General features: G+C 41.8%; 1 protein-coding gene across 2 annotated transcripts in view; it reads left to right on the top strand.

Annotated features, from left to right (window-relative positions):
* The window catches only part of Rsbn1l (round spermatid basic protein 1 like), a 57,708-nt gene that overhangs the window by 3,391 nt on the left and 28,467 nt on the right, over nt 1-25,850 (top strand). The window contains exons 2-4 of one of the 2 annotated variants that reach the window (XM_076913145.1): nt 18,557-18,673; nt 25,186-25,376; nt 25,467-25,823. In XM_076913145.1, the coding sequence (XP_076769260.1) occupies nt 18,557-18,673; nt 25,186-25,376; nt 25,467-25,823 (665 nt within the window). Of the gene's footprint in view, nt 1-18,556; nt 18,674-25,185; nt 25,824-25,850 lie in introns of both variants that reach the window. The other variant, XM_034519313.2, reaches the window with a different exon arrangement.

Below are 25,850 nucleotides of genomic sequence, written 5' to 3'. Positions count from 1 at the left end.
CTTAAAGACAGGGTCTCTGTATATAGCTCTGGTTGTCATGGAACTCACTATGTAGACCAGGGTGACTTTAGATGACCTGCCTGCCTCCGGAGTACTGGGATTAAAGGCATGGGCCCCCACACCTGGCTATATATATTCACTATTAACTTTAAATACTTCTTCTTCTTTTTTTTTTTTTTGACAGAAACACTTATTTTACTGAGAAAAGATTAAATTCAAAGAAAAGATAGCTTTCCACTAATTTGGTGGGCTCTGGAGTTTGAATTTAACTGAATGTAGGTTCTGTTTTAACTAAAAAAGGTGATAGCAAAGTAACAGGATTTTGGTACTTTTGTTCTTTAGGTGCAGGTCAGGTGTACAGGTACTGATCTACACTTCAGTGCTTGTTTTCTCTGCCTTATACACAGGCCTTGTGAATGGATGACAGGTTGTTATTGCTTGATGTATGTACTTTTTAAATGACTAAGTTGGCCATCCTGGCTCACTGTTGCCTTGATTACCCATAACTCATTGATGTACCAGACTTAGTATCAGAAATCAGGTATAAAGAAATTTAAGAAAAGTAGATTGTAGTTCTGCCTCTCTGAACACTTGCTTTTGTGTTTACATAAGGGTTTAAGAATCCTTAGAAGTGGCCTTTGTCGTTTGTTTTAGTTTATTATGTTGTTTTGAGACGGGGTGTCCCTTTGTAGCTCTGGCTGGCCAACTCACCATGGAGAACAATCTGGCGTCAGCCTGTGATCCGTGTGCCTCAGCCTCTTCAGTGCTGGGATTACAGGTGTGAGCCACTACATCTGGTTAAATCTTTTTTCCATTGGCAATTGACATAACAGAAAACATTTAGATAAAATAAACATGTATTTGAAACAACCTGAGACCACACTGAGTGAATGTTGAGTCTGAAGCATGCTTATTTATTTTCTTAATCCAACAATAAAATAAAGGTGAGTAAGTTGTAACCCACCTTTAAAGCTAGCGGGGATAAGTGAACAGATCAAAAGAGTTACTAGTCTAGGCATCTTGAATACAGAACTGATGTGGTATGCACCTATAATCTCCAAGGCTGCCTGCTGATAGCAGTAGCTGTTATAGAACTTTTTAGGGTTTAAATTAAAGAGTGTTGTATAATTCAGGCTGGCCTTGAATCAACTGTGTTCTTCTTCCTAAGAATCCTGATTGCTGAGATTGCAGACAAGGACCACATGCCTGACTGGATTTTTTTTGTTTTCTTTTGAGCCAAGATTTCTCTGTCCCCTAATGTTGGGGTTACAGCCATACTCAGCCATGCCTGTCTTTGTATATAGGTGCTGGGTATTTGAACTCAAGTCCTTTGGGGTGCTTCTTCTAGTTGAGACCATCCATCCTACTAGCAGTACTGTAAGGAGTATATAGAAACTGTATGGTTTTGGATTTTATTTTTACCCCCACACGTGGTTGCTTATCTTTCGAGAGTTTTTTCTCAAGCTGTTTGCCCTGGAAAGTTCGAAGAGGGTGTTCTGTTATTTTATGCCTTCTGATGTTGATGTTCAGAGAAACTAATCCTTAAAAAGTTGTCTATTCTGTTTTGAGGTATTTCAGTCCTTTTCACTGGTTTTTAAATTTTTAGCTTTGAACAACAACAACAAAAAGTATAAGCCCTTGTAGTATTTTTTGCCTTTTTTTTTTTTTTAATGGGCTCAGCATCTCTGTTGTTTCTTCAAAGATGCTAATTATAGTTTCTTTGAAATCCTCTGTTTTCCTGCCTTGCTTCTGGTTCTTTTAACCTTTTTTGTTTGTTTATTTTGGTCTCATTTATTTGGAAGCTGTCCTCAAATCTGTATTATTTTTAGCAGTTCTTTCATATTTAAGAGAACATTACCAGATTCATTGAAAGCTCTTGAGCATGCACGAGCAGGGCTTACTGATTGAGCTCGTGGTTTTATCTCTTTTGTTTTCTTCTGGGTTAAGCACTCTGAGCTTCTTCAGACTGAGCTTCATGTTTGTCTCCTTTGGGTCATATGCTAGACAGAAATGGTGTCTTACTCACTCTGGTTGTTGTAGCAAAGTATCCTAGACTGGGTGGCCTAGGATGCCGAGGTTAGTTTCTTCACAGCTGTGGAAGCCGGAAGTATGAGATCAGTTCCAATGTGGTTGGGTTCTGGAAGGGTCACTTCCTGTCTGCAGATGTCTGCCTTCTCTTCTGTGTGCTCACGTGCCGTTCTCAGTGGGGCAGGGAACGAGACACTGGCTTCTTTTCTTCCTAGAAGGCCTGAGTCTTGCTTGGTTATGAATCCTCTGTTTGGGATTTTTTACTCTTCCCCCATAGATGCCCAGTCTCTAGATCCAGTCAGCTGGAAGGAACGCCTCTCAGAGGTAAGTGTAGGTGGTAGGGTCCAGTGATGGGTTCCAGGAGAAAGCTGCAGGGTGTGCTAGCTGTCTGATGCTCATTCACTTATGCCAGCCTCTGTTTTCACTTCCCCGACCCGTGTGTCTGGGGAATGCCTGCGCCTGAGCCTTTCTGATTGTAAGTTTGCGAGGGAGTTTACACCTGCCCATCTGGCCCTCTTTGCCGTCGGTCTGCTGTGCTATAGAAGAGTCCTTACCAAGCTGGGGTAGTAGACTTCAGTGGTAGAGTGCTTGCCTGGTATGCACAAAAAGCCCTAGGTTCAAAGCTAGTACTGAAAACAAGCCTCTCTTCATTTCTTTGTTGTGTTATACCAAGGGACTTGCCATTTTACCCTTGTTTTATACCTTATATTCCAGGTTACAATTACAATATTCTCTAATTATACCGCTAATTATACCGCAGGTGGTCTTTATGTTTCTCTTTTTTTTCCCTGTTGTCTAAGTGTAGTTTTGGAGGAGATACTGAGTTTTAGCCTTATTTTAATTTGTTCTTCTTTGTATATACCATTGGTCAAATATTTAATTCTTTTTGAGTCTATACACATATGTATTTAAACAACCACGGGGATTTTTGTACAAGACTGTTTGCATTGACATGCTACCCTTATCGTGTTACCCACCCTTTGCTCAGCTCCCCTTGGCTAGTCCCGTCCCTTAGGTACTTTTACTTTGATGTCCTATATACATTTACAGTTTTAAGTATATAAGTAAAACCCAGGAACCACATGTATATGTTATTTGTCTTAATTCACTTACGGCATCTCCACTTATCTTCATTTTTCTGCAAAAGATGTAAGTCTTCTTTATGGCTGAGAGTCCATATGCATTTGTGATGTCGGGGATGTTATCTTTGACAGGGTAGTTAGGGGAATGAGGTGAGCCTGACATTGTGTGGACCTTGTTTATGAAAGTATAGAGTCTTGATGCATTCTTCACATTTACTTATTTATTTAATACATATGGATGTTTCGTCTGCATGGATGTCTGTGAACCACGTGTATGTCTGGTGCCCCCAGAAGCCAGAAGAGGTTGTATATCTCTGGAACTGGAATCCCTGATAGTGGGAGCTACCAACTGGGTCCTCTGAAAAAACAGCCAGTGTTCTTAGCACGGAGCTTAACATTTTAACGTCACTCTCGCCGTTCCGTTCTTGTTTGTGGGTTTTCATTTTAGGTATTCTTAAGGGATGAGATTGTCTATCTAATACATTGAAGCCTCTCAGTGCACTAAATGCACTGGCTGCTGTTACTTCCTGGTTCCCAAAGCACTGATACAGCTGAGTTCCTGGTGTCTGGGAGTACCATGTGTGCATTAGTATAAAACATTGTCATGTTCTAGCTTTTGTTTGAAAAGTCAAAAGTATTTGTTCAATATTGTATCTTAAAGATACCAAATATAGCCAGGCATAGTGGCACATACCTTTAATTCCCATACATTGGGGGGGGGGGGCAGAGGCAGGCAGATCTCTGAGTTTGAGGACAGCCTAGTCCATAGAATGGCCAGCCTGGTCTACAGAGAGTTCCAGGACCACCAGGGCTATACAGAGAAACCTTGTTTTAAAAAACCACAAAATAAAACTAATAGTTGTTAAATATTGACTCCTGCTCACTCTTCCTGTTTGAAAATAATGAAGACACGAGAACGAGTAGATGCTGTCAGGTATATGTGATAGATTGTGACTGACACACTATGTCCTTAGGTACCACTTGAGCTAGAATCTGAGCATCTTGAGAGGAGAAATAACTGTCACCCAGTAACCAGCATTTGTAGAACTGTAGTCCGCATTTTACCTGTGGTTTTATGTCTTTTATAACTTCTTTTAAAAGCAGTTAGATATTAATCTTTTACAGATACTGTATAGAGGTCTATAAAATGTAACCATGACATGAGTATTAGTCTAGGAAAATAACTATGGAATGAATATATGTCTAGGTTTCAGACTAGCAGCTGTAAACTACTAAGTATGGTGTATTAATTTTGTTTTAGATCTTTAACCAGACCCACTGATTGTTTGTGAGATTATTTGCCTGTCAGGAAGTTGGGCTTTGGAAGACTTTTTGGATGAGGATGGGTTGGGGGTAGGGATGGAGACTGATTGAAATGGGACTGAGGGAGGCTGAGGGATGGCACTGTGTTTAAGAGTACTTGATACTCTTGAAGAGGACTTAAGTTCAGTTTCCAGCATTCAGTGTGCACCTTACAACCTCTGTAACTCCAATTCCAGGAGATCCAATGCCCCTTTCTGGCACCCCTGTTTCCCAACATGCATACATGCATTTATGCAAAAAACAAAAAAACCCTTTTAAAAAACATGATAGGAAAATTACTGTGTATAGAATATTCTGTGAGTAAAGCCGTTTGGGTAAGTTTGCTGCTTTACAAGTCTTTATTATTAATTGGTGTGTGTGTTTATGTGTGGGGTTGGTGTGTTGTGGCGTGCCTGTAGAGACCAGGAACAACGTTCTGTAGTCAGTTCTCTTCTGGCATTGGGTCCTGGGACTGGACTAAGGTTGGTAGGCTTGGTAGCAAGTGCCTTAACCCCTGTGTCAGTTACTGTGTTAAATAAAACACCATGACCAGGACAACTTAGGAAAAAGAAAGTTTAGTTTATGGTTCTAGAGGGATAGGAATTCATCGAGGCAGAAAAGCATGGTAGCAGGCAGCAGGGCTGGCAGCAAGAACAGGAAGCTGAGAGGTCACATCTTGAACCACAGGCACAGAAGAAAGAGCCAGCTGGAAGTGGAGCCAGGCTATGAACTCTCACAGCTCCCCAGTGACCTGTTTCCTTCAGCAGTGTTGTCCCACCTCCCCAACGCTGCCACCAGCTGGGGCCCAGGCTAATGGGGCTGCTTCTCATTCAAACTGCACGTGCTTAACTATCTCACCAGCCCTGAGATGGACGATTTCTTGCTCAGTTATAAGATAAGATGGCACGGTAGTTGAAAGTCTCACATTCTCTTATTTTTGCCAATATAAGGAGTTTACACTTCATTTTCTGGGTATGAACAAGGCAGGTTTTTGTTGTTTGTTTTCTTGTAGGGTGAGAATATATTCAGATTGGTAGTTTAGGAAAAATGACGTGGCAATATGTGTGATGGATTGGCTGAGAGCACAGGAGAGAGATTGACAGTATTGAAGATCTACTATATTAGTCAGTGCTGCCACTACAAGCCACAGTCACTAGAGCTTAGTTCTGCAGTGCTGCCCTCAGGGCTCCGTGAGGGGCTCACCACACTGCTTTAAGCATGATCTCCTATCTTCAGCCAGAAGTACAGCTGCTGGCACAACCTCGTTCCTAGTGCTGCCTGTCTCCATACATTGGAGTATACTTGGCCATACTCCTTATTCCCAAGAGCCTGGACTTCCCTTTGGTGACGTTCAGACCCTTAGCTGTGGTGCAGCACAGAGGAAGAGTCACTGAAGTCTCGGTACTAGGCTGGCCAGCTGCCTGGAGGCTGTGGCTTTGGCACTTGTCGTCTCAGGCACTCTTGTGGGCAGTTTGCCAGTGGCTGTCAGACATGTGGAAAAGGACTGATTTTCCAGCTGGGAAGAGCTGTCCCAGTGGCATCCGAGTGCCTGTGGAAATAGTCCTACTAAAGAAGGTAAAGTTTGGTATCTGGTGTCGTTTGTTGGGTTCCTAGACAGGTTCAAGACACCCAGCAGTCTCATCTTGATTCTAGGGGGCCTGAGCTGTGGCTAAACCCTTTGAATTTATCATGGCTAGGAGGGCCTTACAAGAGAAATGGTCCCAGTGAAGAAGAGTGTGTTGCAACCTCAGGCAGTGGAGTTACGGATGGTAGTGAGCCACGAATGGGGTATTGGGACCTGAGCTCAGGTTCTCTGCAAGTGTGCTTTACCACTGAGCTGCAGTGAGGAGAACATGATTGATGCTAGTTGCAGCAAGCTCAAATTCATCATCTTTTGGCAGAGGTGTGGCTCAAGGACACGTACGTGCGTTTTCCTGCAGCATACAGCCCTACCACCAATGCTGCCACGGAGGCCAGCAGCTGTCTGGTTTCCTGTCTGTCCTGCTGGAGCATGTCATATATTAAGCTGCTGCTTTTGAACACTCTTAAATTGATCATCAGGGGCCAAGTGTTCTTCAAGCAGAGGGTCTCTTCAAAATTTCATTATCTGGTGGGCTTGGTGCACGCTTTTAATCCCAGGACTTGAGAAGCAGAGGCAGGTGGATCTCTGAGTTCCAGGCCAGCCAAGGCTATGCATTTAGACCATGTCTTTTTGTTCTTGTTTGAAACAGGGTCTTACTGTGTAGCTTTGCTGTCCAGGAACCTACTGTGTAGACCAGGCTGGCCTGGAATTCACAGAGATCCATCTGCCATTGTCTCCTGAGTGCTAGGATTAAAGGCGTGTACCATTATGCCCAGCTGAAGGTCGTTTTTTAAAAATACAATCAACATTTCATTAGATAGTCTTCCTGCCATCGTTACAAGAAATCCAGGGCCATCCCTGCGTGCAAGACGTAGGTCCTCCTATTTCAGGAAAATGCTGAGATTCATGTTCTGTAGTCTTTTGGCATCTAGCCTTTCTGGAGCTACCCTTTCAGTTGCTTAAGGGAGGAGAAGACATTCTCTTCAGCTTCCAGTTACCACAGACAAAGCCCACTATAGGCACAACTTACTACAGAATCTGGGTCCCTGAAGGTTGCTTTCTAGGAGCAGGGAAGAAACTCAGTTCCAAGTCCCCTGCTATTTGCTAATGTCCCTTGTCTCTTGTCTACCTACCAATTGGGTCTGGGTTCTTTGGATAATGTACAGGGCATCGCTGACCTGTGTAACTAGTAACTAAAAAGCAGTTCTGAGCTAGTTGCAGTAGCATATACCTGCAAAGCACTTGGGAAGGACAGGCAAAATGATCAGGAGTTCAAGGCCAACCTGGGCTACTTGAGAGCCTGTCAAAAGGAAAGGAAGAAAGGGAAGGCAGACCTATAAAATTAAGAAAAAAGCTTATTCTGTGTGTGTGAGAGACACGAGAGAGAGGCTGAGAGAGAGTGAATCTGCATGCACGAGAGCAGGTGTTAGGCAAACAGTGGAGGTCGAAGATGATTTTCAGGAGTCAATTTTCTTCTATGGGTTCAGGAGAATAAATTAAAACGGCTTGTACAGAGGAGCCATTTTACCACCCCAAGAGAAGGTAATTATGGGTAGTTAACCTTCTGGATCCTTTCTGGGGCTGGGTTCTCTGTCCCTGTCTTTCAGTCTGTCTAGGTCTTGGTCTCTGTCAGTCTATTTCTTTATCTCTCTGCCTCTCCTCTGTCTTGGTCTGTTTGTGTCTGTTTCCCTTACCCTCCCCTTTACCCCCTCTCCTTCTCCCTGTGCTTGCTTGTTCCCATTGACCTTTGTTGTTGTTACAAGGGAAGAAACAGCAACTACTCACATTGCACACTCATTGTGACACAAGAAGAGTGGGCCGTGTTCCGTACAGAGGGTGAGAGCAGCCCGCTGCAGGCTTCAGGCGTCCTTTCATGCGATGCTCTTTCCTTCTCCAAGGCTGAGGTGATGGGGCTGCATGTTAAAGAGGTGGTCTTGGTGTCAGGCCTAGCTGGATAAATCTTCAAGAAGTCCTTGAAGATGGTCCCTTCCTCCACTAGATCCCATACATCTGTAGGACTGTTTTGAGTGGGATGGAGCCTGCTTGGTTTGTATGGTAAAACACTGTAGAGAGAAAATAAGAGTCTCACTATTTTTGAATGTTTGGCTTTTTGTGTGTTTTGTCTTTAAATAAACTTTTTTTTTTTTTTTTTTTAGATAAAGTCTCACTTTATAACCCTGACTGGCCTGGAACCTGCTTTGTAGGCTAGGCTGGCCTTGAACTCACAAAGTTTGTCTCCTAAATGGGATTAAACATGTGCACTACCATGCTAGACTTAAAAAAAGTTATTCTATTTTGTATTTTATTTTATTTTTTTGTATTTGTGTGTAGGACAGAGGAGTCTTCTCTTCCTCTACCACGCAGTACTCAGATACTGAGCTCAAGTCATCAGGCTTGGGGACAGGCATAATGTCTTTGTAAGTTCAAGGCCAGCCTGGTTTACAGAGAGAATTCCAATACAGCTGGGACCACATAGTGAATCCCTGTCTCAAACAACAATTCTGCAGTTAGAACTTCATGATAGTAGCTGTATTTGTTAATTACTTTTTATTAGTTATCAAGTATAGTGTTGGAAATAAAGCATATGCTATCTTTAATCCTCATAAGAATTAAAAAGACAAATGCCATTATCTCCTACAGATGACTAATGAGGCACAACAGTTAAGTAACATGCTTGTGTCTGATGACCGCTGTTGTCAGAGCTGAATTTGAACTTGAATGTGTTTAACTCTGCAGTCTAAGCTGCTTCCATTCCATTACAGTGCATGACAGATGCCATAGTCCTGGCATTGCACCTGCCCTCGTTTCAGACAGTTGCTTTTCCCTGTTGTGCTTTTTCCCTCCTGACTTGCTTTGTCCTTTTCTTTGTTTTCGTACCTATCTATCTATCTATCTATCCATCCATTCATTCATTCTCTTCTGTGTGTGTCTTAGGGGTTTCTGTTTCATTAAAACACCCTGACCAGAACCACCGTGAGGAAGGAAATGGTTTATTTCAGCTTATAGTTCACCAGTCAGTCAGTTCATCATTGGAAGAAGCTAGGGCAGGCCTCAAGGCAGAAGCTGTGGAGGAGTGCTGCGTACTTGGCTTAGCCCTCATGGCTCCTGCCAGGAACTGCCAGCCCAGGTGTCCTGTTACCTACAATGGCCGGGCCCTCCCACATCGATCTCTTATTTAAGAAAACGTCCCGCAGGTTGCCTACAGGCTAGTCTTGTGGAGACATTTTCTCAACTCAGATACCCGTTCCCCAGACACAGATTTGTGTCAGGCTAATAAAACCCAAAATGTGGCTGAGGGTTTGTTTGCGGGTATGTGTTGGTGCTTGTGGGTACCAGAGAGGTATTGGATCCTCTGGAATGACAGTTAGAAATGGTCTGGTTCCTGGTCTGTCCTCCTGTGGGTCCTGGGAACTGAACCTTGGCTCCCTCAAGGGCAGCAAGTGGTCTTAAGCTCCGAGTTCTCCCTCCAGCACCAGCTCTCCTGTCTTGAGTGCCAAGTGGTAAGAGAACCTGTAGTACTGTAAACAGTTTAGGTTGTTGCTGCTGGATCAGTAGTTATGCTCCATTTCCCTCATTTATCAAGAAGACAGGAAAAGAAGTAAAGCAAGGAAAAGAAGCACCATGGTCTCCTCCATCCATCAGTTTACAACTCTCAAGTGATTGAGTGGAACTTGGCGTTTCAGTCTCAGTGTGTGCACCTCCTGTAGGACTGAAAAGACAGCATAGTTTCTAGTCGAGCAATGGCTAGAAATCTCTGGAGACCCCACAGGGTTCCCTGCAAGAGACGGCATGCATTTTGCCATGCTCCCAGACTCTAGTCTCCTGACACGAGGCCGAAGACCTCCATCGATCTGTGCCTTTCAGGCACTTAGGCCCATTAGCCCCTCCACAGGTAGAGGATGCTACTACAGGCCACGGAACCTCAAGATAGATCTCCATATTAATGAGATACCTAAAGGCCAGAGGGCCATAGCCAATTAAGCATTCCTTTCCAGACCCTCCTCTTTGCAAAGGTATTTAACCTCAGGCCTGCCCTGGAAATACTGGGGTATAGTTTTTATCCATTTTCCTCCATGACAATAAATATCTTAAGCTATTTCTCTGTGGGGCAGTGGGCTGTGAGTGGCAGCTAGGTGCCTGGTCGAGCACAGGCCTCGAACCCCGGACCCTAATGGGACAGAAGGTGTTCAGCTTTTATTCATGGGCCCCTGAATAAAGCTTCAGCCCTTCACAGCCCCTCCCACAGAGAGGCCTATGGCCTTCAGTCACGTAGTAACAGTGCGTTAGGCTCTCCCACATGTAGATGAGGTATCTCCAAGCTTTCAGACCAAGCCACTAGGGTTATCTGCTGTCAGACCCTGACCCACCCCAAAACTGTATATAAGAGCCCTATTAAGGAGAAGTAAAAGTGTGCGATAATCATCCGAGAGTTTCTGTCGCAAGAGCTGTAACACTTGGGAAGAGATCTGCTCTCCCGAAGCACCTTCAGGACCCTCCCCTCCTTGCTAGCTAACCAGCTTCTCACAGGCCCAGCCCGGATGGGAGACAGGTGCAGCACCTGGGAGTAACTGGGTGGCAACAGCGGAGACTTGGGTGGAGGCAGCAGCCAGTGAGGCAGCAGAGGTGATTCCCCCTCCCTGCTCACACTCTCTCCCCTTGGCCTGGACCCCTGCACCCAGCCGGGCTGGAAATCTTCGTGGGGCACCCTCTGGAACAGGGACCCACCGTGGGGAACCGTGGAGAAAGTTTTTAGCTACCGAGCAGCTGTCTAATCTCCCACAGACGACCTCTCCAGCCACGGAAGCCACCAACTCAAGCAAGAAAGCCGAGCCAGCTGTGACCCAGCCAAAAGAGTCACTGCGACCAAGACTCTCATCCCCGCAGGATGCAGCCGGAGTTCATCCTTCCCCCCTCCTCTTCGGCTGCAGGCCATTCTAGCCTGCGTGCCCCTACTTTGTTCCGCCCTTCCTCGGCCTCGCAGCTGTCTTTTGGCCCAGGGACCCCCCCCCCCCCCCAGAGCTCTGGCTCCTTGAGGGACCTCAGACTGTGCTCCCCACCCACGATCAGAGTCCCATGGCTTCGCATAGCCCAGTGTCCACCCTGCGCCAGCGTGGGGTGAACACAGTCAAATTCGCTGCCTCTCCGCCTCTCCGCCTCTCCGCCTCTCCGCCTCTCCGACTCTCCGACTCTCCGCCTCTCCGCCTCTCCGACTCTCCGACTCTCCGACTCTCCGACTCTCCGACTCTCCGACTCTCCGACTCTCCGACTCTCCGACTCTCCGAGCTGTGGCCCTAGCCCTTTGGTGAGGCAGACTCGGGATCTACATTTCAACCCAACAACAGACCCACACACACTACAACCCAACAATCTCCCACTACCCCCCATCTCCAAGGTTTCTCTGTGTAGCCCTGGCTGTCTGGAACTTACTCTGTATAAACCAGGCTGGCTTTGAACTTGGGACAAAAGGCTAATGTGCTGCCTATGAATGTATCAAAGCGGACACTGGCTGCCAGGTTTTCCAGCACCTCTCAGTCTCTACCTGTTATAGGGTCATCTTGGCCAGCATATCCCACCTCTGCCCTGAACTACTCTGATTCCTGAATAACCCAGCCATTTGGCTATGCTGGTCCTGCTTACCCTTTGGCCTCTTGGTTCCTGGCTCTCCCCATACTCCTCCCCACCTCACATGGCCCAGCTCAGCCTGCTGGTCATGGCCACTCTGTAATTCCCAGATGTTTCTGTCTCTGCCTATAGCTGTATTCTCCTCATATGTACAATTCACCTTCTCCTCCACCACACCTAGGTGCATCATGCCCTTTTATTTCTTTTTTTCATTCAGGCACATAGACATATGAAAGAGGGCTAAGGGAGGGAGAGATCAAATTATAACAGGAGAAAGATAAGTTTATTTCCGATTGGTAGGGCTCAAGGAATTCTTGAAAAAGGAGTATCTGATTTTGGCAGGTAGAGATGGGTTGGGCAAAGACATTCTAAGTACAGTTACAAATGTTGAGATACTACATTTGACTGAGCTTGGGATGACATTGGTTAATTAATAGAAGAAAGAAATTTGCATTTCTGTATTGACTACAGAAATTCTTGAGTGGCATACCAGTGAGCAGAACTAAAAGTTGCAGAGAAAACAGTGGGTTTCTAAAGGAGTCAGGCCTCATTTGGAAGGATTAGCCTTCCCTTTGCTTGCCCCTGATATGCCATGTAAACAAAGCTCTGCCAGGTCTACTGTTCTCCTTTTTGTCCAGTCTTCTGTAACACCCCGTCATCCTAAAGTGGGTGACACATACTCAGTAATGCTTCTTCCTTTGCAAAACTAGTGTGTTCACATGAAGGGATAGTTAAAAGAAAATGGCGGCCTGACTGTCTTCAAAGAACATAAGGGAGAATAAAGAGACTTCTGGAAGTCTCCTATTTATCATGGCACCTCCCTCCCTGCTATTCTGTGAGGCATAGCTATACCTATTTTCCCAAGCCTGGACCTATTAAACTATTTCCTTCATCAATTCCTGTAGTGGGATCTCTGGGGCCTGCTAACACCAATGGCAAGTTGAATTTGTTCAATTTGTTTTAAGCATTAGGGAGTGATATGACTATTTTGACAAGGTTTGCCCCTCATCGTTTCAGCTTTTTAAAAATTACTAAGTAGACCAATGGCTTTTGTTAGGATATTTTCATACATCCGATTTTGTTGGCCCTCCCCTTTGATGCCTCTTCCACACTAACCCTGGTCTGCCTTCATGTCACATGCACTTGTTATCCTTGTTTCTCCCTTCACACCCTTCCTCAAGAAAGAGAATGAACCATGACCAGTTACACTTCTTAAAAAATGAAGGTGTGGAGTTTGGCAGAGACTGGCTAGGCATATCTGGAGATTGATTTACTAAATGATAATCATGTAAGTTGCAGGGAGTGTAGGAAAGATACCTAAGACAGACTCCAGAGGGATGTGCAGGTTTGGAGGACAGGAGCGTGAGAACTAGGTTGGTATATTACAATATACTGAAATACAGTGAGAAAAGTTGATGGAGAGGCCTGTGTTTTGCAGAGGTCCTCCGAAGGAGGAGTGGCTTGCTGGGGTTGGTAACTTTTCTTAGCTGTATGCCAGGGAGAGGCTGTGAGGAATCCTCTCTGTCCCGATCACTGATCATAGAGATCTTTTCTTTCATCAGTGTCCTTTGTCTCCTGTATCTTCTACTTCTTTAGTCATCTTTTCATTTTGCACATCCGTTGTCCATTCTGCTTCTTCATTTTCTTTTCCTTCTGTTTCCGACTAGTGCTCTGATCTATTTCTCGCAATGTATTAATCGTGGCTGGTTGTGGGAGGGACAGGGAGATTTCTAGGGGGGTTGCTCGGATCAGTTGATTTCATAAGCTTCATAATGATGACTTGAGGCTTATATGCAGGATAGTTAAAACTGATAATATGAAGCCTATTTGAATATTTGTTTCAAAAATGTATAGTAGCTGAAAGCTTTAGAATAGAGTTTTTTCAGTAATTCATAAGAACTTCCAGTTTGAAATTTTATGAGGCTTAAATAAATTCTAATGAGCCTTTTAGTTTTTCTTACGGATCTATGTATTTTACTTTATGTGTATGAATATTTTCCCTGCATGCACATGTGTATACCATGCGCATGCTTGTGGGATTCTCTGGAACTGGGGTTACAGATTGTTGTGAGGTACCTTGTGGGTACTGGGAATTTAAGCCTTTGAAAGAGCAGTAAGTTCTCTTACTGTTGAGCCATTTCTCCAGCAACTAGTAAACCTGTTAAAAGAACTTCCTTTTTACTAATTGTGTGGGTCATGGGATAGAGTAACTTTGAAGCTGTGATCCTCCCGTCTCCACCTCCTCGGTGCTGGGATTACAGATGGGAGTCACCATATGTGGTTTACTTCTGCTGGAGATTGATACAGGGCTTTGTGTGCTTTGAGGAAGCGCTTTATCAGGTGCGCTATGTTCCCACCCTAACTCAGTGTATTTCTAATCATTTCCCATATCTTAGTGCAATAACCAATGCTTATAGTGCTTATAATACATTTGCAGATGTAACTTATGCAGATCAAAGATGCCCTTCTTTGTGTAGGGCTGTGTGGGTCCTGTGTACTGTCCTTGGGAGTCCTGCTTTGTCGTTATCCTGTTTGTACTTCACATAGATGGGCTGCCTTCTGAGCCTTGTGTGCATGTCCTCTACTTCTATTTACCTTATTATTTTAATTCATTAACTTATTTATTGAGACAGAATTTCTCCTTTAGCCCTAGCTGTCCTGGAACTCACTTTGTAGACTAGGCTGGTTTTGAACTCTCAGAGCACCATCTGCCTACCGCCCAGGTGCTGGGATTAGAGGTGTGAACTACTACCACCTGTCCCACCTTACTTTCCTTTTTGTTTACTACTTTATTTTCTTGAGCAGAGTTCATTGTTCGAATTCTTGAGTGACTGAATGATCATATCACTGTTTAGCAAAGGACAACTTGGAAATCAACACTTTTTAAAAAATATATTTATACGTGATATATGCATATTATGTATCATATAATATACAAGAGTATATATATGTATAACTAGATTACATATTATATATAAGTATATAATATATATTAACATGTATATATAAAGTTCCCTTGTTTTAAAAATCTGATTATGTGGATGGATATTTGTGTGTGTGTATGTGTGTGTATATATATGTATTTTTTTATATGTGTGTGTATATATATGTGTGTGTGTATGTATGTATGTGTATATATATACACACACACATACATATGTGTTCATATATGCATACATATACATATGATAGCCTCTCTGTTTTCATGTACTATTTCAGGAAGATTTTTATCTAGTTTCTACTTGTGTTCTAAACATTTTTTGTTGTTGCTTATTTTGTATGCATAGATGGGGAGGCCAGACGTCAATTTGGGTGTCATTCCTTGGGATACCACATTTTATTCTTTTTGTTAGTATGCACGCATGCATGCCGTAGTTCTGGGTGGAGGTAAGGGACAACTTTGGCGGTGTTGGTTCTCACTTCCCATCTTCATTTGGGTTCCATGTGGTCAGGTGCTTTACAGGTTAGCCATCTTGGTGGCCCTTACTTTTTTTAAAACTATTTTTTATTTTTGTGGGACAGATTTTCTCATTGGAGCCGAAGGCTTGCCAATTCTTCCAGAATGGTTAGCAATCAGGCTCCAGGCTTTTCTAGAATGCTGTGTTGTTGAAGTCATGTAGTATGTGGTATTTTACACTGCTTTTTTTTTTCAGTTAGTAATACTCATGTAAATTTTCCTATGTCTTTGCATGGCTTGATAGCTTCTGTCTCCTTTTAGTGCTGAAGAATATCATGGATGTACCAGAGTTTACATTCATCCACTGAAGACTATCTTGTTTGCTTCCTTCTGGTTTTGGATAATTATGAATGAACCTAGTATAACTATTTATGTATATATTGTTGTGTGAAACTAAGTTTTTAGCTCTTTTGGATAAAACTAAGCAGTGAAATATATTGAATCTTATAAAAGTGTGTATAGTATAGTAAGAAAACAATCTTCTAGGGTAGTGGTTTGCATTCCCACTAGCAACAAATGAGAATTCCTGTTCCATGTGCTTACTAGTACATGTGCTGACAGTGTTCTGTGTTTTGGCCAATTTTATAGTCATATGGTGACATGCTGTGGCTTGTAGTCCCGGTGACAGACTGTGTGAAGCACACCTTTGCGTGCATGCTTATTTATTTGTCTTCTGTACAGTTTTTATGGGGAAGTCTTTGACCCATTTTAAAATCTGGCGTTTTTTGTTGAAGTGTAGGAAGAGTCTACATTGAATAGTAGTAGTTAATTAGATTGTTTCCCTTCTGTGGTTTGCCTTTCTGATCTCTGGATAGTGTCTGTTAAAGAATGTCAGTGACTCTAGCCTATCAGTTCTTTTCCTTGACACACTGTACCTTGTGCAGTATTTCCCCCACCCCCACATACACCACGTGGGGATGCCTTAGGGGGTCTCAGGAGTCCCTTTGTTTTGACTGTGACTATCCAGGTGTAGTGCTGTCTGCTGAAAAGATTCTTTTCCCTCCATTGTCAAGAATGAGCTCCTGTAAGGGGCTTGTTCTGAACATCCAGTTTTAGTCTTCTGTTTTTTGTTGTTGTTGTTGCCAATAAATGTCTTGATACCTTTTAACACTTTGTAGATAAAATTGTACTTATGGAAAGTTTGACTTTTTAAACTGTGTGTTGTTCATATAGTAGAATAATTGTTACTGTTATTCCAAGAGTTATGATGAGAGACTAGTTAGAAAGTTTATACTAAGCCTTAGTTTAGACTGTGAAGGAGAAAACTACTTTTTTTGAGTCATGTTCTCACTATGTAGCTCTGGCTGTCCTGGAACTCACTGTGTAGACCAGGCTGGCCTCAAATTCACAGAGGTCTGCCAGCATTTGCCTTTCATGTGCTTGGATTAAAGACATGAGCCACTACAGCCAGCTAAATTCTTGGTCATGAAAATAAATGAATCAAAGAACCAGTCTTTTCAGCCCTTTCTTATGAAGAGATGGAGAAATGACAGCGTGGAAAGTGTACAGCTGAGACGAGGGCTCTGAAGGCTTGTTACTTACCATGCTTGCAGTGCCTGACCTTGAACTTCTGTCTTTCAAGCATGGAACAACCTCATGTTATGACAGCTTTTCATGGTACAGAATTACATGTAATTTAGTGGAGGCAGTTAAGATTGGGATTTCAGATTTCAGTGCTGGTGAGACAGCCCAGCGGGCTAAGGCACTTGTTGCATAAGCTTGACGGCCTGAGTTTAATCTCTGGAACTCCTGTAAAAGTTCAAGAAATGAACTGACTCTGTAAAGTTGTCTTCTGACCTCCACATGCTGTGATATGTACCCCACTCTCTATCTCTGTCACCCACACCCGCACACACCGACAGACAGAGACAGACAAAGATGAGAGACTGTAAGAGGTGTAAATGTAAAATATTTCAGTAATTTAAAAACACCATGTTGAAATGATATTTTAGATATATTGGATTAAATAAAACATGTTACTAAAAGTAATTTCACCCGTGCTTCTTTTAAGGTGGCTGTTGAAAAATGCAAATTTGCAGATTGTATTATGTTCTGTTGGTAAGTTCAAGTTGAGACTGTGGTGTAGTTATCATGACTATAGCCTGGATTAGGAGGCCGCTTACTAAAAGAAAGTAAGGAGACATTTTTAAGGGATTCTGCGGTATTCATATACATTGCTAAACTCCATTTTACAAGGTTGTGTGCTTCTGTTACAGCTTTGTAACAACAACAACAGCAGCAACAAGCTTTTGCAGGCAAGGGCAGTATTACTTTGTTTTCATTTTGTATATATTTACCCTTGGCTAGAGTCATAGGAAATTGAGTGACCAAACAAGAACAAGATAGCATGCATTTCTTTCTTTTTTTTTTTTTCCTTTTTTTTTCCCCCTTCAAGACAGGGTTTCTCTGTGTAGCCCTGGCTGTCCTGGAACTCACTCTGTAGACCAGGCTGGCCTCGAGCTCAGAAATCCGCCTGCCTTTGCCTCCCAAGTACTGAGATTAAAGGCGTGCACTACCACTGCCCAGCGATAGTATACATTTCATAAAACTGTTTGAATTTTTAGGATATAAATAATGGACTTGTTTGTTTGTTTTTGATTTTCAAGACAAGGTTTCTCTGTGTAGCCCTGGCCATCTTGGAACTCACTCTATAGATCAGGCTGGCCTCAAACTCAGATTTTCCTGCCTCTGTCTCCTGAGTGCTGTGATTAAGGCCTGTGCCACCACTGCCTGGTCCTATCAATGAGTCCTTCAGCCCCATCTTTACTATCACAGTAACACTGGGTAGCTGTGTTAGTCATGTTCTTCCTAAGACGTGGATGGGTGAGGGAGCTTAGTATCTAGTCTTGTGCAGTCGTTACACCTTCATATACTTCTGATGATACTCCCATGAAGATGGCATCCAGCACCATGTCTCAGGTTTGTTAACAGTAGGAATGTGCTCAATTTTAGAGCTATAACTTTTCAGAATACTTACCATTCAGTTTAGCCAATTAGTTTATGTGATTTGAAATTAATCCTATATTTTGGTTGACATAAAATGAATGAAAAATAATCATTGAAATTAAATGTGCATGATAAATTTTGATATATAGTATATGTTCAATAAAAGAAGAAATGTAGAAAATTTGAGGTATAACCAAGAAAGAAAAAAAGGCATTTTTCCCTCCAGTCGTGGTTTTTGGATGTATTGTGTTTATTTTGTTTTCGATTTTGGTGGGGGTGGTATGTTCTGTTCTGTTTTGTTTTGTTTTTGAAGCCAGGTGTCATTTTGTTGCTCTTGGTTACCCTGGAACTTGCTGTGTAGACTAGACTGGCCTCTAGCTCCCTGAGGTCTGCTTGCCTCAGCTTTCCTTTCTGCCGGAGTCAAAGGCATGCGCCACCAAACTCAACTTGCTTATGTATTTTATACCTCTAGAAATTGAATTAAAGTTTATGGAGAAAAAAAGATTGTAACATTTTAAAATATTTTTTGTCTTTCAGATAAAATCAAAGACAAAATTAAAGAGAAAGACAAAGAAAAAGAGAGAGAGAGAAAGAAACATAAAGTAATGAGTGAGATCAAGAAGGAAAATGGAGATGTGAAGAGTTTACTGAAAAGTAAGTTATATTTAGTGAACGTTTCCTACATTGTATACTGTTCAGCATACTTATTAGCCGAGCTGTTAAAATAAGAAATGCTATTTGATTTTGCTCTTTACTAAGAATAAGAAGGCTGTAACAGTGAAGAGTAAATGCATGGTGGGAACTATAGTCTGCTTGGTAGCCTGCATGGTGTATGTGTTTCAAGAACTAGTAAGGCTTTCATGGTTAAGCTTCACAAACATAAATTATTTTAAAAACAAGTTGTATAATTTAGTGTGTGCATTATTAGTTTGTGACCATATTTATATAATTTGAAATAAAAGGCTAAAGTAATTTTGTCACGGTAGAGATGGTGACATCCCTTCCTACAGATACTGGGGTATAACTACTCGTCATAGAACAGGACTGAGGAGGACACTTAGTCTGAGCCAAACCAGAAGGCGTGCTAGTTTATTCTGTTTCTTACTTGATTAAGAGTATCCTTTTTGTTTAAAAAAAAAAAAAAAAATCCCCAAACATCCTCTTTGTTTCTTGTTTCCTAGTAAACTGTATTTCATTACTGTTTGTACATGGGGAAGAGTAGGAAGAATTTTGGTGTAGTATGTTGGGCAGTAACATAATAAGTCATATAAAACAACTTATGTTACAATAGAGATAAAGAATCTCAGAGTTACTTAGGAATGTCTGAATCAGTGATGTTCGCATTAGGCAGCTGGGAAGGCATTGGCTAGTCTGTTAAATTAGATGGTTAATAGACTGTGAACAGTTGCTAATCAAACCTTTGACTTGGATTTATTTCAGAGTAAATTTGGGTGTGGGTCAACATTTATATTCCAAGGGGAAAAACCCTGTAATAACAAATATGAAACACAATAACTAGTTTATATTACTTACAGTAAATGTGGACTCTCCATTTTCATTCATTCTTGTCACGTTTATAAATATTTTTTATTTCTTTACATAATAAATTTTTCTACAACTCAGAATTTTACATTCAGAGATTTATCTTAGTATGTGTGCCTGAGTGTATACTGTGTGTAATCAGGTCAGTTCAGTTATAGGTGACTTTGAGCTATTCAGTGTGGGTGCTGGGAACTGAATCTAGGTCCTTTGGAAGAGCAGTAGATGTTCTTAACCACTGAGCCAGTTCTGCATACCTAGAATTTTCCTTTCTGTAGTGTTCTTTGTACTTTAAAAGAAATGTATCACCAATTAGGCGACTGCTTGGTTAATGTTCTCAGTCCTTTTGTTTCTTTTGCCCCTGTGGTCTTGTAACTTTTATTTATTTTTAAACTTTTATTTATTAATTTAAGGTTTGTTTTGTCTTGTTTTTAAGTTGAGACAGGCTCTCATTATGTAGTCTTGGCTAGCCATGAGCTCTTTTAGACTAGGTGGTCCACAAGTCATGTAGACCACCTTCCTCTGCCTCTGGGGTGCTAGGATTAAGGGCATTTGCCTCTATGCCTGGCTACTGTTTTTTTTTTTTTTTTTTTTTTTTTTTAATTGTTTTAATTTATTCTCGGTATAGGAATGTTTCTGTTTCATGGATATGTACCATGCCTGTGTCTAGTTCTGGTAGAGATCAGAACAAGGTGTGTGATCCCTGTAACTGGAGTTTGAGGAGGCTGTGAATCACCACGTGGACTCAGGTCTTCTGACTCAGGTGTGCACCACCACGCCTGTGTGTGTAGTGCCAGGGATGGAAGTCGGCAAGCATTCTCTCTGTGCTTTCACTGTACTTCCGGTTAGCCTGTAAGCCTCTGAGGCAGGGCTTTAAGGCTGGAGCTGCTGCTCCCTGGCCTGACTGCTCAGCTGACCTCTTGGCTTCGTCTGTTAATTGTTTTGTTCTTTATTGATAATGTGCAGTGACACGTACCTATGCGATGAGAGAAACAGTCTGTGGCTCAAGATACTTAAGCTCTTACGTTCTTCACTGACGCCTGGATTCCTAGAGACTGTACACATGAAAATATCCTACCAAATTGAGAGTTTTCTAGGGGTATACAATATTAACCTTGACTTTGAAGTAGATGGAAAAATTAGGAGACATTTTGAACTGTGTGTAGGTGAAACTAATCATAAAGACAGAGAGTGAAGTAGGCTTAGAAACTAGTTTGTAACGTTTAGATGACTGCGACATTTGAAGGGAACTCCTGTAGCAGAGGTGATAGTGATTTATAGGGCTGTATGTTGCTGTAAGGGCTAGAGAAGTGAAAGTGTGCAGTGTCATTCCCTCAGGAAGTAGATAGGAATCTTGTTTAAAACAAGAATTCTGGGGTTAAAAAGCAACAAAGACAGAACTGTCCTTCCTCCTCAGTACGTAATATACAGTAATGATACAAGTAAAAGTGACCCTGCCTTTGTAAATACCATGTATTGGCTTTTAGAATCCAGCAAAACCAGTCTGTGTTGACCACTGTGTGGACTTGGCCAGGTACTGGAACCATTTGTCGCTGTTGTGGAGCAGGGAAATGCTCAGCTTGTTAGGGGTAGTACACCCCGAGTACTGTGCCTGCAACTTCTTTTTCTTTTCTTTGTCTTTTTTGGCACTCATCTTTTCTCCTTATAACATTTATTTTATAATGTTACAAGTTGTAACATACAGACACTTGAAAATAGAAACCTTACTAAATCTGTTCTACCTGAATCTCATTTCCTTTGGGTTTTCCTTAAAACTTTCACTGAGCTGGGTTTAGAGAGACGGCTCAGTAGTTAACAGCACTTGCTGCTCTTTTAGAGGATTCTAATGCACTTTCCAGCGTGGCAGCTCACAACTGCCTGTAACTGTCGTCCCAGGAGAGCCAATGCCTTGTTCTGACTTCCTTGGTCATCAGGCATATATGTGTACACACACATAAATGTTATCAAAACACTCATTCATATATATAAACTTAATAAATCTAAAAAAAGTAGGTGTGTGTGTGAAACCTGAACATGGTGGCAAGCTGGCATGGACAAGATAGTGGGTTCTAGGGTATCTTGGGCTACATAGCAAGACCCTGATTTAAAAAAGAAAGAAAATGTGTAAAAATTGTATTAAGTTTTATATGACTCCACATATATATGTGTGTATATTATATATAATTACATGTGAGAATACATGTGAGAAGATTTTAATAGAAAACTTGTACAGAATGGGTTACTTGTTCTTAGTTTAAGGGAACAAATGTATTACAAGTACTTTAGTGGGTCTTATCCTTTCTACCGAAGTCTACACACTGTTTTGGACATGTGGGTGTGTTCCAGCCATGTTACATACTTCATTAAAGTTGAGTTGTTGTAGAAAATATTCACTCTCAATCCAGGGCTTCTCCCCCAACTTTGATCATTTAGTTCCTGGATAAAAGACCCATACGACCTTTATATTCATAATAAGCCTTTATTAGCACTAAGGCTGGGCAGATGTCTACCCTCTATGCTATTAAAATCTATTTGCTATCGATAACCCCAGTTATTACTTCTTCTGTTTCATCTGGGATGCTCTTAACTCCAGGTGGCCAGCCCTCCTAGCCATGCTTTCCTGACTGCTAACCTATGGTGTCTTTCTCCTTTCTCTACCTTCTCTCTCTTCTTGAGGTCTTCTTTGACTCCAAGCCCAGGAGCATCAAGCCCTGTCTGTTTCAGTTCTGCCCAGCTATAGGCTGTAGGCATCTTTATTCACCAATCAGAAATAACTGGGGGTAACGTCACATAGTGTCACTTAGGTGTATCTGTAGACTCTCTCATCTCTGCGGCAACTCGGCAACCAGACCTTGGAGCCTGTACCTAACATTACAATAGATAGCAACAGACCAACTCTCAACATTGTAATCACAAGAACAATTACATTTTGATTTTAGTATATTTAAATTTTATCATATGTCAATATAATAAATAGTGCTGGAAATTGATCTGGATGCTTCTCTTACTTGAGACAGATATTACAACTAGCTCCCTTGTTTTTGTTTTTAAGATGGTTACCTGATCTGATGTTTTAGAAGTATATACATCAAACTAATCAGAGTAGTGGTTCTCACCCTTCCTGGTGCTGTGACCTGTTTCTCATATTGTGGTGACCCATAACCATAAAATTATTTTGTTGCTACTTCATAACTTATTTTGCTACTATTATGAATCATAATATAAACATCTGATATGCAGGATATCTGATATTTGACCCCCAAAGGAGTTGAGACTCACAGGTTGAGAACTGCTAAGAGTCTTCTGAGAATGAACATTTTACTTCTTAGGACTTTATAGACTTACCCATGTTGACAGGCTCTGTTTTTAATTAGTTTTGTTCTTCATTGCATAGTTAAGAATTCATCCATCCACAGGGCTGGTGAGATGGCTCAGAAGGTAAAACTACATGACTTGATTTTTTTTTTTCCTTTGAGACATGGTCTCTCTCTAGCTCTGGCTATCCTGGAACTCAAAGATCTACCTGCTTCTGCACCCCAAGTGATGGGGTTAAAAGTATAGCTGCCACACCTGGCTGATGACTCGAATTTGATCCCTTGATCTCTGATATCTACATGGAAGGGGAGAATCTAACCTACTCTTGACGGTTGTTTTCAGACTGCAGCACACATGCTATGGCTGTGTACATACAGGCTTACACACACACACACACACACACGCTCATACACACACGCTCATACACACACACTCATACACACACACACACTCATATACACACACACACACACTGATACACACACACACACACTCATACACACACACACACACATACACACACACACACTCATACACACACACACACGCACACACACAATGTAAAAAATGTTAAATAAAGGAAAGATACTATATTTAGGTTTTTGGTTTTTTTTGTGAAGTCAAGTCTCTTGGGTATTGGTCTGAGAGATTTAGTTTTGAAAATAGGTAGAACATCTCAGTGCTGAAAAGTAAAGAAGTAAGAGCTATGGGAACATGGCAAGCTCCTGTGAGGAAGCTGGGGATGGAGGTCAGTTGAAATGGCCATCCTTCTCTGCAGGAAGCCCTGGACTCTGTCCTCAGCACTACGTAATACTGGGTATGGTGGTGCATGTCTCTAATCCCAGAGTCTGGGAAAGAGGAATGAGGGTCAGAAGCTCAGGGCTATCTGCAGTTGGATACCAGGTTTGAGGCTCATCCCCAAAACCATCCTCCCTTAAAAAAGGCAGGTTGGGATAATTTTACTTATGGAAAGTTATCATAGGAATCGAGTAACAAAGCTGAGTGTGATGGCTCAGGCTGTAAACTCAGCAGCATAGTCCCTAGAGGCTGAGTCAGAAGGATCGTCATGAGTTCATGCTTATCTTGTCTTAAAAATCAAAACAGCAAAACTCTACTGAAGGGGCGAGAGATGAGTCATGGTTACAAGCACTGGCTGCTCTTTCAGAGGACCTGGGTTCCATTCTCAGCACCCCAATTGGAGGCTCACAACTATCTGTGACTCCCTTTTCTGGTCTCCAAGGCATGCATGTGGTATACAGACATTCAAGCAGGTGAAACACCAGCGTTCAACTAAACAGTCCCCACCTCCCACCCCTCAAACAAAAGGGACAGAAAAGAAAGGAGTTTTTTTCTGAAATGTCACTTTATTGTCCTTTTCATATTTAGCTTAGGAAACAGCATTTTCTTGCAATACACATGGTATTTTCATAGCCTGCTTATTTCTATATAAGAAAATTAGAAAAATATTCATTATTATTGTGTGTGTGTATGTAAATGATGTATGTGCTTATATGTACACAGAGGTCCTCTAATTAAGTAGCCTGTATAGATTAGATTAGTCTTTTATTCCTGGATTTTCTGAGGTTTTGACCGAGTCTGTTGCCTTTGTTCACATAAATTCTTTCATATAAACCTTATAATGTCCTTCCAATTCTTATGTCTTTCTCTTTTCTCCTTTATTTATCTCTTACCTTTATTTATTTACCTAGCACCTGGGCAATATTGGAGTTTAGTGTATGAGAATGGATTCTGATGTTGTCATCTCCCGCTTGCCTTGGCCCGCTCTATGCTCTGACTGACTTAGGGTAGTGCAGGTGCAGCGTACTGAGGAGTGACGTGCACAGGGACTGATGTGCTCTGCATTGCGACGATGGTGTTAGAGTGTGCACACTTCACTTCTGACTGCATGGTGGTTTTGTTTTCGTTTTTGTTTTTTAGTCTCCTTGGCATCTTGACATGATTTTTTAAAACCTCAGATGAAGTTAATTTCATGGTAGATCCATGAGAACTACCTGAAGGTTACTGCTCATATTTATTTCCGAGTTTCTGCCTTTTACAGTTGGAAGATTATACTTTCAGAGACTGACTCACTCAGTAGTCCAGAGCCTTCTACCTCTGTGTTTGTATAGAAAGGCAGAAAATGGATGAGAAGGAAAGACAAAGTAAAATTTGAATAGAAAACAAGTTCTCTGAATTTGAATTTTCAGAATCGTCACAAGTAAACTTATGTACTATCGAACAGTTCCTAAAAGCATGTTTCTTTTTTTAAGTAAGTAAAATATGGCGTTTCAAAAAAAAATTTTTCCCAACAGGTGGGAAGGAGAAACCAAAAACAAATATAGAAGACTTACAAATTAAAAAAGTAAAGAAGAAAAAGAAAAAGAAACACAAAGAGAATGAAAAACGGAAGCGTCCAAAAATGTATAGCAAATCTATTCAGACCATCTGTTCAGGACTGCTGTCTACTGAAGATCAGGAAGCCAAAGGCGTCTTAAATGATAACGTAAAAGATTGCATTGGAAAACATTTGGATACCAAAAACTGTGATTCAAAAATCCCTGATAACACTGACTTTCCATTTGTGTCATTAAAGGAGCCGCGAGTCCAGAGTGACCTCAGGAGGCTGGACACTTTGGAGTTCAGGGAGCTCATTCACGTTGAGCACCAGCCTAACGGGGGCGCGTCCGTCATCCACGCCTACAGTGACGAGCTCTCCTGCCTGTCTCCCGTGGAGGTGCAGAGATTTGCAGAAGAGTTTGTGGGTTTAGTATTCAGTGAAAATGAAAGCTCTGCAGCTTTCTATGTCATGGGTATTGTTCATGGGGCAGCTACTTATTTACCTGACTTTTTAGACTACTTTTCTTATAATTTCCCCAATTCACCAGTGAAAATGGAGATACTGGGAAAGAAAGATATAGAAACAACGACTATGTCCAATTTTCATGCTCAGGTAAGAGGTTTTTAGTTTTGTTTTAAA

Source organism: Arvicanthis niloticus, chromosome 15, assembly GCF_011762505.2.
Source record: "Arvicanthis niloticus isolate mArvNil1 chromosome 15, mArvNil1.pat.X, whole genome shotgun sequence".
Classification (NCBI taxonomy): Eukaryota; Metazoa; Chordata; class Mammalia; order Rodentia; family Muridae; genus Arvicanthis; species Arvicanthis niloticus.
This window is presented reverse-complemented; position numbering and strand designations above follow the sequence as displayed.